The 14,842-nt window shown below is 49.5% G+C and overlaps 1 protein-coding gene across 1 annotated transcript in view; it reads right to left on the bottom strand.

Annotated features, from left to right (window-relative positions):
• XKR6 (XK related 6) overlaps positions 1–14,842 on the bottom strand; it is a 333,364-nt gene that overhangs the window by 18,342 nt on the left and 300,180 nt on the right. The window contains exon 3 of the mRNA XM_002709441.5: positions 1–14,842. This exon is cut by the window's left edge and continues 18,342 nt beyond it. Coding sequence (XP_002709487.2) covers positions 13,878–14,842 — 965 coding nt within the window. The 3' untranslated portion in view covers positions 1–13,877.

Raw genomic sequence — 14,842 nt, 5'->3', positions numbered from 1 at the left:
TCCTGGCTCCTGGCTTCAGATTGACTCAGCTCTGGGCATTGCAGCCATTTGGGGAGTGAACCAGTGGATGGAAGACCTTTCTCTCTGTCTCTCCCTTTCTCTGTCTGTAACTCTACCTTTTAAATAAATAAATAAAATCTGTGGAGCTTTCCATATTTAAAAAAAAAAAGAAAGAAACTGGTAACTAAACAGGTTCCATCATTTGCCCAGAGTGTTGGGGCCTGAACTCAGATTTACTGGCTTCCTACAGGAAGTCTTTTGATTGCTCCATCATGACAGATTGAGATCTCATTCTTAGCCTTCTTCCCTTCCAAATTTTCCTACTTCTTTCTCTTCTCTTGTTTTATCCTCTCTTGTTTTATGGGCAAGGACTACCTTTGCCAGGTTACACTAAATTACGTTTTAAGAATAAGGGCTTCTTCTTCCCTGCACAGGCATGCACCCAGTGTGCACCATTTATCATCCGCCACATTCATTAGGGCTCTCCTCCACCCCTGAGCCACCTCCACCCAGACCTGCTCCAGAGAGATGAGGGCCAGAAATCAGCTCCCTGAGGCTGGGACTTCGGTTAACGACAGGCAGTCATGAGGCTGATGGGGAGGCTCAGCTGCTGAGACTTTCTGTTAGCCTAAAGCTAACAGTAAACTATTTTTAATTCCAGGAACCTCAAGAATAAAGGAAGACTCTGTCCGAGCTGTTGGAAGCTATATTCTGTGCACTCAGCTCTTCTCGGGATATGGGAAGAGTTCACAGAGCAGAGACACATGCAGGAGAAGGGAAGAAGAAAGAAATCCTGGCTGGACACAGGGGTGTTTCCTGAGGTGACCAAAACTACCGCCGCAAACCTCCTGCCTCATTGGGTATGGAAGAGATGGACCAGGGTGCCCACCCTTAGGCTGGAATTGCCAAGTTCTAGAATGTTCCCTTTAGATATAGCCCTGATGCTTTGCTCAGTGGGTAGGAGTACTTGGAATCTCCAAATGAAAGGTGCTTACCAGTGCTTCCTTGAAACCCACATAGAGACTCCATTTCTCAGACAGCAGTGATGGGAGTGGACAGGAGCGGTGGGGATATTTTGTTAGCCCTTTAGGGAAAATTACAAATTGCATGCACTCAAGGCGGTGCTTTACCTGAGAAATTCAACCGGTTCTGCTGGGTAAAGTGGTGACAGCGCCCTCTGTGCTCACCGGGTTAAAGCAGGACACACAAGTGGGAGTAAAGTGTCCAAGGGAAACAGAAGAAATGCAAGAAAATGGCCCTCCCCAGTCATCATCATTTTGAGAAAAGAGATTGGATCTGATCTGCTGTGTCCCATCCCGGCTGCCTCCCGGGAGCGGGCTGCGAGATCGGGAGAGCCACAGACCAGGCACGCGGGAGCCTGGGCATTTCCACAGGGCAAAATCAGAGAGGCTGGGGTCTGCGGCCTATTTCCAGGCACACAGGGCTGCAAAATGCATGCCAGGAACTCGGCCCTGCTGCAGGGCTCTGAGCAGTAAACCCAGGGACACCAAGGAACGGCAGGGACACCTCAGAACTTTCTCTTCTTTTCTTCCCTTTCTCTCTTCTTTGTTTCTTCCTTTCCTTCCTTCCTGCTGTCTCTCCCTCCCCCCTCCTTCTTTTGACTAAGTATTTTTTTCTGTAACAAATCTCTGATTTTTTTAATAGCAAAAGAAAACATCTATATAGGAAGGCAGGGCCCCTCCGGCACTGGGCTTTCACCTTGCCTTGTCCTGCTTCCAGGTCGCCTGCCTGCAACCCTGATGAGCTGCTTTTCTCTAACACCCATGGGAAAATAGCTTCCTTGAAAACACGGTCGTGTCCTGGAAAAGCCCATCAGGGGAAAGATCATGGGGCCATTACATTGAGAGAGCGAGCGGGGTCTGGCCGGGGACAAGGAGACCTAAGAAGATTCTCCTGGCCTGGCAGTTGGAATGTATTTAGACGTTAAGAGAGAAAACAGAAAGTCAGTTTGCTGCCCATGTGACTCTGGGGCTACCGTGGGACAGGTGGAAGGAGGGAAGGGAAGAGATGTGATGGGGTTCTGGCTTGGCAGCCTGCAGCGTCCAGCTGCACCCAAGCCAGCAGGTGTCAGGAGACACGACTGTGCATGAGTGACAGATGAGAGGAGGGGACTTCAAAAGCTGTTCCTGGGCATCTGGGCTTGAAAGGGTTTCCAGGCCTTGCGGCCAGACCCTGTGGCCTTCCTACACCAACACTGGGACTTTCAGGTGGCAGGTGGCAATCTTAGCAAGCACTAGCTTCGATCTGAAATCTGAGAAACCCACCCCACTGCAGCTCTCCCACTCCTCCAGCCAGGAGCCTTGGGACTGGATCCAGCTCGGGAAAGAAGGTGTGTAGGGGCGGGAAACAGTGTTGCGAGTGCCCCATCCCTGAAATCCAGCAGAACGATCTCTCCCCTTCTCTGGAAGGGGTCTTCTAGCACACCCCAATAGCCTGTCCCTTCAGGCCACGCCAATTCTGTCACCAGGACAGCAGTGGCTGCTTCACGCCAAGTGCACTGACAGACCCAGCATTTGCTGTGGCTGCTGCTGCTGCTGTAGAGTTGGCTGAGCCTCTCACACAGCAAGCACTCTGATGCCTCCGGGCTATCAGACTTGCCAGGGGCACTTTGCACTTAGGCAGGGGAGGCCCTTTCCCCAAGCCCTCATGTGTCTTCACCGGGCCAGCCCCAGCCTCACCTGCAGATACTGACTATGCAGGGTAGCCACATGGCGCACATTTGTTCGCCACCAGCCAGAAACCCTGGCAGCCAAAGAGCACGTGATGTTGTCTGGCTCAGAAGAGCGGCGATCAAGCTCCTTGTTCCCCAGAATACCTCTTTCTCTTTCCCTACTCTGGTGACTGCTATACCAGTGGCTCAGGTCTGCTCGCCGCAGAAAACAGGGAGGTGTTTAGAAAACTGCTTTCCGGAGTTTTGTGAACTGCTGAGAATCCTGGTAGCAACTGGAGAGTGTCTTCCATCCTGCACAAGCCTGCTATGGGCTCTCTTCTCTGCCAGAGGAAACGAAGGCATATCCCCGCCCGGGGTGTCTTCCTGGCATTGAGCCTGGGAGAAAAGTCTACCTAGGCTGGATCTATTGCAAGTCCGGTGAGAGCCCTACACATTGGGGTACTCTGTCTCATCTTTTTAAGCCCTTTAAGGTGCATATGAGTGTGGGGGTGGGGTGAGGTGAGTGTATGTGTGTACGCCCAAGATTGGTTTATTTATGTAGTCGCTGTGATCCGTAAACTTAGAATACTGTCTTATGGCCATGCACTCCTCAGTTCTACACAATCCAGAATAATGTCATAAACTTAGATTACCTCCCAGCTTATATGGTTTTCCATGTTCTCTCTCTCTCTCTCTCTCTCTCTCTCTCTCTCTCTCTCTCTCTCTTTCTCTCCATCTTGTGTGATCATTTCTTTATAAGATAGTTTTTAAAAAAATGGAAGTAAGCCATCAATAGCAAGCAGGTGCCATAAGGTTAGTGGGCAGCAGTGAGGCTGGAGGGGATGTGCTAATGCCCCGGACACCCCAGGAGCTGTCCAACTTTCCATTTTCATTGGGCGGCCCACTGTCACCTTCAGAGTTATCAGAGAGTGTCCCAGCTATTTAAGTGACACCATCTGTACCTCTCTCCTGCCCTCTCCCACCTCCAGAAAATCTCCACCATGACTCAGGGCCATGCCTTTTAAAGGCACACGGATTTCAATGAAAGAAGGAACAATGCCTGCCCTTGACTTGAGGTGGCCTGGACCAATGGCAACGCTGGAGGCCATGGCTCCAGGGGCTGGCATGACCATCCCTGTGCAGCCGGTGATGTATTTGGTGGAAGCATGCAGCAATAGTGATGTCAAGGCAAGCAGAAAGGCTGTGAGGGTTGCATTTGGATGAATAGCCCTGACCTGAAGCAATGTGCATATAAGGACTGGTCGCATAGAAGAAAGGCCTTGTGGAATCCACACATCAACACCAGGGTTGGGAGCTGCTCATGAGCATGGGCAGGAAAAGGGCAGAAAACTGGCTGAGATGCTTGGAACAATCTGGGGCAAGGCAGCAGCACCAAAACTGAAACCACCCCTTCCTTGGGCCCTGGTTTGAAAGGAACAGGACACAAAGCCTCAGTCCTGCCTTGGGTGCCTAAGGCAGCTCACCCCGTGCCTCTCTGGCCTGGCCTTCAAGACAAGGGGACCAGGACAGCCACTGAGCCCCACGTCTCTTCGTGCAACCAAAGGGTCATTTTTTCAATTCAAAGTAAGCTTCCCTTTCTCTCTGTCCCGTCTTCCCTCTGAAAGGAAATGAGAGTGATTCACTTCTTCCCTTGAAGGCTCACATCATATAATGATTTTCAAAATAGCAAGCGGTTTCCCTCTGGTTCTGAAACACAGAGGCGGCCCTGGCAGCACCTTAGGGTGCTCTTTCTGCAGCAACACTTCTGAGGACTCGGGCACACAAGCTGTGTAATACTGCGAGAGTCTCGAGCAGCATTTCTGGGAAGCTTCAAGAAGGGACTGGACTCCCATCTGCTCAGCGTGGTAGGTGGCTTTGGCTCTTTGTAGAATCTAGCCAACTCATGGCGTAACCCTCTACAAATAATTTGAGAGGTGTTATATTTTTTAATGTTTTGGGATCCAGCCTCGGCTCATTGAACATGTTTGGGAAGAGAAGAACTTTCTGTACATCGAAAAGCCAATGAGGATTTTAAGAAGGCTTTGTTTTATGTGAGGAGGCTAAGATGCTGAAAACTCATCCATCCTCTTGGCCATCTCCACCCTCTCAAAAGATTTGCCTTTTAGTGAAGACCCTTGTCTTTGGAAGCCAAGCCTTTCCAGCAAACAACAGCGTACCAGACTCTCCAAGGAAACAGACGACCCACAAAGTAGCCAGCTGTTCCAGGACAGCACAGGCAGATCACTCTCTGGGGCTGAAGAGAGAAGATGAAGGCTGTGACCACACTGGAGCTGAGCCCAGGAGTAACTGAAACAGCAACTGGGCACAGGACACTCTCCCTGATGTCTGCCTTCATTTTCCCGCAATGAGGGTAGAGCAACTGGTATCTGTTTGCTTCTCAGAACAGGCTCCTCTGACGGAAGCCAAAGGACTGAAAATCCTTCCTCCTTGCCCAAACTCTTGGGAAAGAAAGAGTAGTTAGTAGCCATCCGGGGCAGAAAGACAGCCATCATTTTTTTTTTTTAAATCTACATGGACACAACTCTTATTCTGTCATTCTCTTATAATCTTTTTAAAGTATTCATTAATCAGAACAGAGTGGAGGAACTAGATTGTGTTCCCACCCTCCACTGCCCCCCGCATGGTTCATTACACACCACAGGTGCTCAGTGTTCCAAAGGATTTGAAATAGGAAGCAAACTTGATAACCAGTATACTTGTATCCTCGAAGTGCCTGGCCAGACATGAATTGCTTTATCCTCACAACACCCCTGTGAGGTAGGTGAGCAATACTCTTCCCTTTCGACAGGAGTAATTGGCCCCACGAGTGACTTCACTTGGGTCTGCAGAGGGATAGAGTCCTGGCCTTTTTACTCCGGACGGCATGGTCTGTACACAAGAACACGCCTCTTCGTTCTTTAGATGCACTCTCTGACCCTTTTGTAAGGAAAGAAAAATAACACTTATAGATGTCACTCAGTAGAAGCAACTGCCTCCACGTGAAAAGAATACGTTTTGCTAGTTCTGCCCTAGGAAGAGTAGCAAGTGATGACGAGATGGTTGCTGGCGTTTGCCTTCCACACACGTCCGGAAGCCCCCCTCTTCCTCCCACTACTGAGTCACATGGTCCCCTGTGGCAGCACGTGGCGGTCTTCAAAGTTCTCACACACAAAGGTCGCACAGTCCATTCGCCAGGCAAAAAGGGGTGCTGATGAACGCAGAGTGTCAAGTCTGAGGTCTCCTGTATGCCTTCCTTTTGGTTACCATCAGAAATACCTTGTGGAAACAAATCCCGGCAGGATTTGGCCTTAGCCACAGACCAATCAGATATACAGTCAAACAGAAGTCATTCACTGAATTCCAAAGTGGGAACTGGTCCCTTGTGCTGTCACAGCAACAATGAGAACCTTGGAGAGCAGAGTCAGGGCAGGTGGGAAAGGGGTTGTGGTCAGGGCTCCACAGTCAAGGGCAGGGGAATTTGCCAGAAGCTACTGAGACCTGCCCTATGTGGGCGCTGTTCTTTTGGGCACTCTCAGCAGGTGCCTGCCTTTTCTTTCTTTTCTTTGGATGAGAATTTCTATATCAGATTACACCTGAACTCCAGGAAAGGGCCAGAGCCAGGTTGACTGATCCACAATGGTTGAAGCTTCTAGAATTTTCCTTTCCAGGAAGGTTCTCAGAGCCAATAGGAAGTCAGTGTCACGGTTGGCACTGCTGAATGCTAATGTCCAGTGTGGCTCCCACCTGCCCTCACTCTGGGTTAGGTCCTGGGAAGAACACAGAAGTTCTTAGGAGGGGTCTGTTTTCTTGCTCAGAGTGTTCCTTGGAAATGTTAACAGTCAAACCATAGTAAAAAGGAAAAAAAAAAAAAAAGGAAAGAAAAAGAAATTCAGAATAACTTTTCCAATTTTAATTATGGGGGGATACCCTGACTTAGAACACACACAGATAGTGATGTGTTCCCCATCCCTGTCTGACTCTAAACCTGCCTGCAGGCCCCACTCACAGCACATCAGGGTGATGGAGACCCACCGAGGGACCCACACGTGTGGCTCCTAGGATGCCTGTTTTCAAAACAAAGCTTTGTTTTCTGTACTCTGCAGAGAGGGAAAGAGAAAGTGAGTCTGTTTGACGAGGGAGTCTCAAGGCGGCAAGAGATGCAAGGAAGAACAAAGGCATGAGAGAGATTTCTCCATGAGCTTTCTACCACCTTAAAAAGCAATTTCCAGCTCCTCCCCACTCACTCCTCTTGTGGGCCCAGAGCTCAATAAAGACTGGGTTTCGGATTGGTCCTTTCACATACACTCTCATCCATTAGGAAGAATTAACAGTGGGAAATTTGGTTGAAGAACTCCGTGGCAGCTTGAGCCAGCTGATGGGATCACCTGACTGGGGTACCACTGTACTGGGTTCACAGTGCTGTGAAGTAGAGAGGAACGAAAGGGACCTGTGACTCTTCCCTGTCCAGCTGTCCTTCCTGCTCATGCTGGGGCTTCCGGGTGCCACCACACCTGGAAAACACCCTCCCCTTCCTGCGTTTCCATTTCCCGAGGAATGAGGACACCATTCTTCCTTCACACAACACCTTTGCTCCAGGCAACGTGGACTGAATCCTCACAGCATCCCTGAGCAGGAGAGAAAGAAGAGGTCGGCCTTCTTTGTCTCCACTTTGCAGATGGAGAAACCAAGGCACCGAGAGGTGAAGTGAGTTATCCGTGATCACAGTGGGGCCCCTGAATCAGCCTGCGTCACTTCCGCGTCTTTTTGGGTCTAAAGAAGAGCACCTAGCAGATGTGCGGCTAGAACAGATCTCCCAAGCCCACTCTGGCCGGAGGACCCCATGGGTGGCAAAAAAGACCAAAAGTTCGCTTGATGGATGACTGCTTGTTTGCATCCACATGACAGATGGCCAATGTTTGCCTACAGAGGGATGCTCACTGGGCTAGCAACTGGCACTGTCCCAAAGGGAGATGACTTCTTTGTCTTCCTTGGTTTTAGGATGATCTGTTGGGAGTAGACCTCCCTATGGGCAAGGGCAGAGAAGAGCTGACTGACTTCAGTTTCTTCTGGCATGGGATCTGGGGATTGGCAAGGACAGCATCTCCTACAGGGCCTACACCTTATTCTGCATGAGCTGGGGCAGCCTGGAGCAGGTGGCCCCAGGTCCCGCCTGCTTATGTCCGCTGTGGTCTATTCTTAGCCCTTGACACAAGGTGTTGGCCCAGAGCAGGGGGACTGCCTGCTGCACTCCGTCTGCTGCCCTCGGGGGCTGTCGTTAATAGCGCGCGTGACCTTTGGCTCCAGAAGGTACCAGCCATGTCCTGCCAGCCACTGCAAGGAAAGGCACAGGAAGCGAGAAGAAGCAGATGGTGCCTGGGAGAATTGAGTAAGGCAGACAGAACCAGGCAGGCAGAGGAGACAGCTACAGCCGGATCAAGGCAGTGTCTTTTGATATTTGGCCAATAGCACAAGATGCAGCGTTTTAAGCAAGAAATGAGACCTGTGAAACAGCTAGGGATGAGGGTGAAAGAGGCTTGTCTTGCCAGTGCAAGAATTGCGAGTAAGCATCATCTTTTTCCCCCGTAAGGGGCTTGGGAAGAAATCTCTGAGAGAGCAGAGTTGCCTCTTGGTGTTTTTCAGCGTTTTGCAGTTGACAGAGGCACACATTGAACTGGGGTGCCCGGGGCAATCTTCTTACAAGCCCTGCATTTGTCACTTGCTGGCAGCTAGTACTGCTCCTCCCATCTTCCAGAGGTGGACTCGTGCATGGAAATGGAGAGTTGCTTCTACAATAGGGACAGAGTTTGGGATGAGGAGAAAGGAGTACAGACCTGAACCTGAGAGAAGCTTCTGTTGCGTTCCATCTCGCTCACACCTTGACCTTAATGAGAGCAGCCGACCTTGACTTAAGGACTTAAGGACCTTGAGGATGCCTGTGTGCTGCTTTACGAGCAGGGCTGCCCTACACGGTCAAGTACTCAGAGCGCATGTTTCAGAACTACACGAAGGGAACAGCTCCCCTGCATTCCCGCATGGTCTTTTCCAGGTCTCCCTGGCAGTTTTTTAGCCCATACTGGGAATGTGACCTGGATCTGGACGAGATTAATTGCAGTGAGCTCTCTTCCCTTCACACTCTCTGAAGTTAACTTCCGTTCCTCCTCCAACCAAATCTGGTGCTGTTCTTTTAACATTTCTGTTTGGCAAAGAGATAAAAGATTTAACCTCTGATAAGAAAATCAAATAAGTATATCCAAGGGCTGCACACCCAGAGCTGCTATTAGCACACACACAAGGTCTGAAAGGGCTCTCTTTGAATAAGAAACCACTTTCCTTGGTGAAGAAAATGGCACTGTCTAGCCAAATGAATGGCAGGTGACACTTCCATCCAGCCCATGGAAGAGCCAGGGGCATGAGGGCTGGGAGCCAGGAGATACACCCTGGCTTCATGTTCTCTGAGAGCATGATGTCCTTTTGTACCCCAGAGGCTGAGCCTGCATGGTTGGTGCCTAGGCAAGGGACGGAGGAGACCCCTGGAAGCATCAAGGCTTAGGGCGTGAGCAAGGAGTAGAACAGACAGGGAAGGACACTGTGTGGTCTCTAGCAGGCCTACAGAAACCACAGGAAGTCTGGATGGAGATCAAGGAAGGCTGAGTCCATTCAGAGCTGCTCGCAATACGACAGCACCAGGAACCTCTTCTTCTGCACCAGGACCAGGCAGTTGGAGGGAGAATGGAGAAAAACAATGTAATTTGCAAAGTAGATTTGCCTTTCTGGGAGTCAGGCTTGTTTGGGGACAGGGTCCAGTGTTTGTGGCCTAAGTTGCTATGTGGCCAGTAGAATCACCCTCGTGACCACAAGCCAGACAGGCTCTGCTCTCTTTTAGCCACCATGGAACTCCAAGGGCCATGGCAGTAGAGGTGTTGGGTTAGGGTCACAGGGACCACCAAGTCTTGGGTGACTCTGTGCCTGGAGCAGTGGGGTATGGGGAATCCCAGGCCATAGAGAAATGTTTGCTGCTTTTACTGAGGCAGCACATGCACCCCTGGGTGATGGGGCCTGTTACATCCTGGTCCCCTGTCTGCTTGGAGTGAATGTGTTCTCCACGGCATCCTTGATACCCAACTTGGGACAAATCTGACCATGCAGAGCAAGGCGATATCCTCCTGGGACAGAGCGGAGGAGTGGATTTGAGATGTGAGTCACTTTGGGGTGAGGGGAATCGGTGGTGCCTGGTCATTTGGATTCAGAGCCTGCAGACACACGAGGCCTCCAGCTTCCAAGGGTGTCACAGGATGGTGACATGAGCTCGGGACACATCACCTGGAGTTACCCAAGCAGGGTAGGGCTTCCCTCTGGGCAGAGAGAAAGGCCACAGCTCCCTGACCCGTGTGGCCAGTGCTCGCAAGAACAGGCAACACAATCAGCCACATTGTTCGGGCAACACTACCATGTGTTTGAGAATGGAAAGAAAAGCTGAGTGTCCTGCTTAGCTAGAGGGATGAAATATGGACATTCGTGGGGTACTTGATGGGGGAGCAATAAGGAAAGAAAGCGGGGTAGTATACTGTGTTCTATAGCTCCTGGCACCAACAGGCTTATCTTTTACCATAGCTAAATATTGAGAATTGATTATTTTAACAGGAGATCTTAGCAGAGAAATGGGTCCAGAGAGATCTCTTTAAAAAGCATCACAGGCTGTCCACTGGTAGGCAGCTGGAGCAGAATGGGCTAGGGCCTCGTTGTTGGCCCACAAAAGGCAGGGTGGCCAAAGGCCCAGGCAAATGACAAAGGGGCCACCACATCGCGCTGGTGCAGAGGGACCCTTCCACAGGGTGGCCTTAAGGATCTAGGTTTTCAGGACCGATGCCATCGGTGGGGAGACAGAGCGGGGCATGTGTATCTGCTTTCCTACACTGACACCCTACAGCCCTCTGAATGGGGTACACCCTGGCAAGGGAGGGATGGAGAGAAAACCCCAGGGGAGTGGCCTGGGACTGCTGATGTGACAGGTGGGGAGCTGCCAGAGGCTGACAGCACCAGGGTCTGGTCCCGGCCTTTATGTTTCCCAGGCTTTCTCCCTGCCTGGTCACTTTTCCCCGCCTCTTCCTGTCTCTCAGCAAAACTGGCTCTTCCTGCTGCTGCTCACAGATGCACATTTTCACCTGCACCATTAGTACAGAAAGGAAGGGTTCAGGTGGGGGCATGCGGATGCCACTTCAAAGAACAAGTGTGCTCTCTGGAACACAGTCCAACAAGGGTTGAAAGAAAGATTGCTGGAATGTGCTAGGTCCTTCTCCTTTGTTCCCAGGGGCCAATGCCCCTGAGGGCCTTCCCAGAGCTGGAAGCTGGCATCCCATCTTGCAGTGCTCCAGGTCAACTTCTGCAGTCTACTAAGTTCCATGTGAACATGAACACACATGTGCACATGCACAGACACACACACAGCAGATGCGAGTAGTGAAACAGAGGCTGCAAATCGGGACTGGTGACTGTGCTGAAGTGGAGAAGAAAGAAAGAGGAAACCCCTCCAAGAAGAGACGCAGAGCGCAAGAGCCAGATGCTCCGAGGGGGAAGCGTGGGGAGGACGCCGAGAAAGCTGCTCTCGTGATGGATGCTGGCAGAGCCCCAGACTGGCTACAGACAAGAGCTGGGCACCCCAGCCAGCCCCAGGGGATGGCCCCCTCAAACGACCTCACCTTCTCCAGCCTCGGCAGAGTGCACGGGTGCTCCGGAGAGCAGAATGGAAAGGAGACACACTGAAGGAAGCACCCATGATGGGATTCCAACTCCCAAATAGCTCGCAAGTGGTGCACGGGCCTGAGTGTGCCCTGTTCTGTCCTGCCTTCCAGATTGGGGAGGGGTGGGGTGGTGGGCTCCTCCTCTTCCTCCTTCCTGCAGGAGGACCCCAGGGAGCACCTGAGTCAGGGAAGGGAGGGGACACACTGCAGCTACGTGACCGTGATCGTGCACGGAATCAAGGCGATCTGAACACGGGAAGGAGCATCTGATTTTACAACTGATTGGAATAAAGATTCAGATAAACAATGAATGCAGTGGGAAGGAGAAACCTCTTTGAATAATATTTTTTTAAAAAAATCCCACAAATGCACGAAAAAAATTCCTCAATTTTTGAACACTTCTCTCAAGAATAGTTCAAGGTGAGGTTTTGCACCCTAAATAGTTATATCTGGAATTTAAGAGAAAAAAAAAACCGCAGCTACACACAACAGAGACTAACAGTATTTACTTAAAAATATCGTGTGTGTGTGTATATATATATTTACTTTATATATATATATATATCTTTTTTTGTGGCAATTTTTTTCTTTTCCTTTTTTTTTTTTTGTGTGTGTGTGTGCCCAAGTAGAGATACAATGGGTTGAAACGACGCCCTAGAACAGGAATCTCCTTTAAAGGAGCAGTACTTTTGAAAAACAAAAATTTTAAAAATGTTTGAAGAGACTTGCAACACCTCCAGAAATTCAACTTGGTACAATGAGAAAATAAACAGTTGAATGAAACCCTCACCTAGACAACACAGACTCTAAGACCCACAGTGGGCTGCTGGTGTGTGTTGCTCTCCCAACAGGGGCTCTGTGCAGGCACCAGCCCATTCCCCTAGCCCCAGTCCCCAGCCCCCAGCCCCGCACACGGCACCGCATAACCAGTGTTTGTCTTAGATCGGTTTTGTATATTTCTGGCAAGACCTTGCAGCAGGAACATACACACACACACACACACACACAAACACACATACATGTGTGCTATGGGCACACACACATACATACATACACAAGCACACACAAACTCCACACGCACAATTTCCCATTCAACCCAGATGCACCAAGTGAGCTGAAGGATTTTCAGCCAACCACAATGGTGAAAGACAGAAGCACCAAACAGTCTTTGAAATGGGTCAGTTATTACAATTTGACTTTTTTATATATCTATGTATATATTCTAGTTTTCCTCTTTGTGTTGTTGTTGTTGTTGTTGTTGTTTTAAAAAGCACAAATGAAAAATGAAGAATTCTTTCCAGATCAATTTAAGGCATCCCACCAAACGGAGACAGCAGAGGCCTTAAACAATATTACACGTGACAAGTGTATCCCGTTCACAGCCTTAAAATGATGGAACAGGTCATTGTTGCCAGTCACTGATTAAGAATTGTGCCTTTAAATTGATGTCATTCTTTTTGCTACTATGCTGAGTTTTATTATTACTGATTCTTTTTGAAAAGAATTATGGAGATCTCCTTTGATTGGCTTTAGAATTTCCTGTCCTTGCCAAATTTTGGGGGTAGCTTTTGGTTTGGTTCTGTTTTGCTTTTTCACTGGGAAGCAAATGTGATTCTCGCTAAGTGAACGCTAAGATGGCACATAGTCAGCCTTCAAGCAGCTTTTCCAGCCATTTGAGTTGCAAACAGCCCTTGAGCTCCTAGAAGGCTCTGTATAGAGAAAGGGACAGAGGAGAGAAAGGGAGAGGGGGAGGGTTTTTTTTTTTTTATGCCTTTGCTTTGGGTAAATTTGTTTTCAATACAAATAATCAGATAGGAAGAATGAGTGCTTTGTGTTGTATTTGTTGGTTGTTATTCCTCTCGGTTCTAGATTTATTTCATTTGATTGTTTAATTTCCCCTCTCCTGGTGCGAAAGTCACCAGGGAGTTTTGCATGAGAAAAAACGTGACAGTACTTAATGAAACTCAGCACCTAAGGGCATAAGGCAGTTGAAGGTTGTTTGTTTGTTTGTGTTTGTTTTGTTTTGTTTTGATTTGTTCTTTCAATCAGCACCAATCCCGTAAATGATCTACACTTGGTGTAAGGTATAAAACTGTGGTTTTCTCTTGGAGTGGAGACACCTCCTCCTTCTCCACCCTATGAGCCAGAGTGTGGGATTTTTCAATACTGTTTCTTATGTGTAAAAAACAAAAGAAAGGTTTTCTGTTTGTTTTTACTTACAAAACATAGAGAGTATCTTTGTATACATACAGCAACTGGAAAGAAAGCTTATCTGAAGGGGTTGTGACTTATTAATTGTTTTGTTTTGTTTTGTTTTGTTTGTAGTGGTGGTGTTGGTGGTGGTGGTGGCGGTGTTGGTGGTGGTGGTGGTTCTGTGTACTGGGGGAAGGGAGGGTTATATTTCTTGCAAGCGGTGTTGACCGCAAACCAAACTTAAGGTCCCCTTCTCAACTTGGGCCAAGATGCTCTTAGAGTGAAGACTCATACTGTAGCAACTCATAGAGGAGCGGTCCGTCTCGATATCGAATGCCTACTGCGGTGGGAGTGACATACTGCAGGATGTTAATAGTCCTTCTCAGCCTCCTGTCTACAAAGTGAGCATCCCAAGCTGGGTATCTCTTTCTTGGCATGTCTATCTTAATGAGGGGCCCTTCTGGATGGTAAGGACGCCCCGACGGGGTTAAGGGCCCCATGGGTCTCACTTGGAAAACGGGCAAGCAAGTGTCAGCCGTGAGATCCTCCTGTTGTTCCGTGACGGCTCTGGTGGGCGTGACCTGGGTCCCCCGGTACCCAGGGGTCTGAGGTGCCATGGGCTCAACATCGGGGGGCAAAGGGATGCCCCAGAGCAGCTCGGCACAACAGGAGCTGGCAAAGATCTTAGCTCGTGGCCCCATGGGATGCAGCACACCGTAATATAAGAGCATCAGTGCAATCCCAGCCACAAAGCTAATGAAGACACAACACAGTGCTGGCACCGCATAGGAGTCAGTGGTCTCCGGGTTTCTGTAAAAATACCAAAGGAACGTCAAGGCAGCATTCTCGGTCAAGACTATCGTATAATACGCAAACATTCGATATCGAGTCCGCCCTTCCTTGACGTTAAACCAGCAGAAAATGTACACAATCCCTACCACCATGTTGAAGAGGATCTCCTCCCACTTGGACATGCAGAAGTCTGTTCCGCCATGGATAATCCAGAAAGCCATGGCACACCAGTGCACCACCACGAAGATCCCGAAGTAGAGCTGGAAGATGGAAGCAAAGAGGGCAAAAGAGATAACTCGGGATGAGATGGTGAAGAGGCGCCAGAAGAGGTGGATGAGGGCCCCTCTGTAGCTCATGCTCTTCTTGTCGTCCCTGGAGTCCCGCAGCAGCTTGTGATAGGAGGCTAGCACCCAAGCCAGGGACATCAGGGAAGTCACAGAGGAGACAC

Source organism: Oryctolagus cuniculus, chromosome 2 (assembly GCF_964237555.1).
Source record: "Oryctolagus cuniculus chromosome 2, mOryCun1.1, whole genome shotgun sequence".
NCBI classification, from domain to species: domain Eukaryota; kingdom Metazoa; phylum Chordata; class Mammalia; order Lagomorpha; family Leporidae; genus Oryctolagus; species Oryctolagus cuniculus.
Note: the sequence above shows the minus strand (reverse complement) of the source record. Positions and strands in the feature narration are given on the sequence as shown.